This window comes from Verticillium alfalfae, genomic scaffold (genome assembly GCF_000150825.1).
Source record: "Verticillium alfalfae VaMs.102 supercont1.3 genomic scaffold, whole genome shotgun sequence".
Lineage (NCBI taxonomy): Eukaryota > Fungi > Ascomycota > Sordariomycetes > Glomerellales > Plectosphaerellaceae > Verticillium > Verticillium alfalfae.
In genome coordinates, this window is record NW_003315036.1 from 424062 (window position 1) to 427339 (window position 3278).

Consider the following 3278-nt stretch of genomic DNA (forward strand, 5'->3'; position numbering starts at 1 on the left):
CAGCCTACAGGACAGGGTCAAAGGCCCTCAATTCAATTGATCCTGCAATGTACTGCAGCACGGGGCCTGTCGCCCAGTGGAAATGCCCGAAAGGTCAGAGGCGTGGATGTCGCCCTGGTGGGTTCTGCTCCACGCTCCTGGTGGGTATGGTGGGGGTTACTTCAGGAAACGGCGAAAGCGGCACGGCAGACGGCAGAGCCACCGTTCATTCCAGCGTGTTGAATGTCTCCGGCTCCGGGGCCCGACTGATGAGGTGTTGTTCCTTGGCTGGAAGGTGGAGGTCTCGATGAAGTCGAAGTGTAGGGCTACGGTGAGGAGGAGACAGGCAAGCTTGGAGAGCCAGTAAACAAAGCGTTGGCAAAGGGTTACCAAATCGTGAAGGCATCGAATCCATAGTGCCGACGACGTGTCCAACGAGTGACCACCGCTTTACACGAAAAGATTGACAATGTGCCAATGGCGGCAACAGAAGACAGTGACAAAACACGCAGACACGCACCGTATTTGTCGCCTGCGCCTCGGCCTGTGCTGGGGCTCGCTATTCAACAGCCCCCCCGGATAGCATCGTCATCCCGCAAAATCCCGCACATCCAACTTGGCGTGCCCTGTCTTTTGCTGGCACTAGGCCAAGGAGAATTCCGTCTTTGCCGTTGTCGCACTGTGGACACCTCATTTTGCCAGGCTTCGCTCGCCAGCGGCTGCCCGAGTGGTTGGGGGTGCCTTTTCCTGGCTCCTCCTGTGCATGCTGTGGCCAGTGCCGCTGCCATTGAGAGAGCAGGCTGTACTGGTTGGTGAATTGAATGGTCCGCCCCCACGGGTTGAGACATTTTCTGACATTCAATCTCGAGGTGCGCAGGCAGGACAGGTGTCACGCTTGTGTCCCCATGCCCGCGTCTTGCCGTGGTAAGCGCAGCACAATGGCAGCACTCGGCCCCTCTTCGCAAAGCTTGGGCGGCAGCAGAACACAGAAGTCGGGACGAAGGTTGATCGTCATCTCGTCGATTCGAGCTTGGTGTGTATGTGCCATTCGTCTCTTGACTCGATCTGCAGTTCTCTTCGGGCAGCGTCCCTCGGCCACCGCACGAGGATTTGTCGGCACGCTAGACCGAACAGTCAACGTAGCGCCACGAAAACCCAAATCATCATGACGACAACTCTTGGGTCATCTCCTTCTGGTCAGGCCCTGGGGAGACGGCACACCTGCTGCCCAGCGTGAGGGATTCCGTCTTCGGTGGGGTGGCTCAGCGGTGATCGCAGCCCTGCGCCCTGCTGACTGACGCTGTCCACCGAGTCGAGGTGAAACTGGAAGGCAGCAAGGCAGGATTTCAGGAATGACTCGGCCAAGCCCTGGGTTGAGGCCAGCTGCGCCAAAGGAGCACCGTAGGGAGAGGGACCCAGGGTGGCATCAAATGCGCGGGTGTGGACGCTTGCCAAGCCCCGGACTCGATCTCAGGGCTTGAAATGCCCCTGTCGCTCTCGGGTGGGTGACCCTGGCCCTGGCCCCTCAAGGGGCCTTCGCAGGTCAAAGGAGGGATGACACGGTCAAGGGCTTGGGGGTCGTCACCGTTGAGGGACGATGTGGTGGGTAAACTGGATGGGTAGCATCTTGAATTCGATGTTCGCCTCTGTTCGCCTGTGGACAATCAACTGTCAGCCATGTGTCACAGAGGTCAGTGATCCGGTGGTCTGGCCGGTCGACCGGCTAGGATCGCTCCAACAATCTCGTCAGATTTGCAACAAATATTGTCAAATTTGCAACAGAATTTGTCCAAAGGTGGAGGCCCTGGCTGCAGAAAGGGACCGCCTCGGTGTGGGCATCGGCCTTTGAGGGTCGGTTTTTCGAGTGGTTTTTTTTTTCCCCTTCCTTGGTTCCGCTGGCGTCTAGCTTTTGGACTTGGGGGGATCCGAGTCCCATCTCATTCCAATTGTCATGTCTGGCCGCGAATCGTGGCAACCAGTGAGAAATCTTGCAGTGGAGGCTGCCTAGGCCAGCCCTTGACGCTCCGTAAGAACACACCGACAGAGTGGACAAAACGGACACCTGACAACGGAAAACAGGCACGACGCTAAGGGGCCCTAAACAGTGTCGACGTACCGATACGTACCCAAGTAGCGAGGTACTCAAGTACCGCGTCATGTAACTCCCAGCCCTTCCCCCCCGCCATCCTGTACCTGCCGCATGGAAGCCGCAACCTCGATTGCATTCGCCCCAGTGCTGAGTGAGGTACTGCGCCTTGGCTCTTGGGGGTGGGGCCTTCTCCATCCGTCGCCTGCAGCGTTTACTGTTACCATTTTGTTGCTCCTGCTGCTCCTGCCCGATTGCCTTTTCCGCCCACTGTCATCCACTGCCCGCACGCGCTTTCTCCCAGTGGCCGTCAGCCCCAGCCCGGGTCCGAATATATCGCAAGGCCCCTCGCCCTCCAACCCACCCCGTCTTCCCACACCCGCATCCTCTTCCTTCTGAGACTTATTTTGTTCACCTCGACATTCCAGGTCTCAACATCCTCCTGTGCAGATCACATCACATCGCCCCCTGCGCCTCGACCCTGACAACGTCCCGGCACCATCATTACCGCGTCTGTGACGGGCCAAGTCGGCGTCTGCACCCTTGCTTGTCTTGCCTCGCACCTACCAACGCATACATCGATCCTCGCCAAGGATCTTTACTTGGAGGGACCCTGAACACCAGCTTCAGTCTTATTGAGCGAACTGGCTCACTGCCCCCTTTCAACCCTTTGAATCCTCTCCAACCAAGGCACACCACCCGAACAAGACTTCTGTTCTCGACAGTCGACATGTTTGTCTCCCTCAAATAGCACTACTGTCCCTAGGGACACGACCAATTCTTGCGCTGCAGCCTTTCCAAGCCGCGGATCGCCAGAAGCCTACCACCGCAACAATCTACCTGATTATCGCCTGCAACCATCACCCGTTCCGCTCTACAACGCGCAACTTGCACAAATAACGCCCTGTCCAGACATATTCCCATCTTCCAGCACCTGTCTCACCCCGACTACGTCTACATCTCGAGTGCCTCACCAAGTTCCAGCACTCACCCCGACCTTCCAGAAACGTGCCCTTTCCCGGGTCGACTTCAGATCCCCCCACAATGACGCACAACACGACACACGCCAGTGCGGGCATCTGCCGTCTTGTCTTGGGCGGCGCAAACCTCCAATATGCCCTCCATCGCCGACGAGGACATAGGCGACGTCGATGAACCCCCCGATTCGCGTCTGCCCTACTCGCCCATGAAGAGCACCTTCACTCGCAACCCG

At 57.9% G+C, this 3278-nt stretch overlaps 1 protein-coding gene across 1 annotated transcript in view; it reads left to right on the forward strand.

Moving 5' to 3' along the window:
- Nucleotides 1–3109: 3109 nt before the first annotated feature.
- The window catches only part of VDBG_02638 (conserved hypothetical protein), a gene marked incomplete at both ends in the record, with an annotated part of 2153 nt that continues 1984 nt past the window's right edge, over nt 3110–3278 (forward strand). The window contains one exon of the mRNA XM_003006453.1: nt 3110–3134. Within this exon, the coding sequence (XP_003006499.1) occupies nt 3110–3134 (25 nt within the window). The remainder of the gene's footprint in view (nt 3135–3278) is intronic.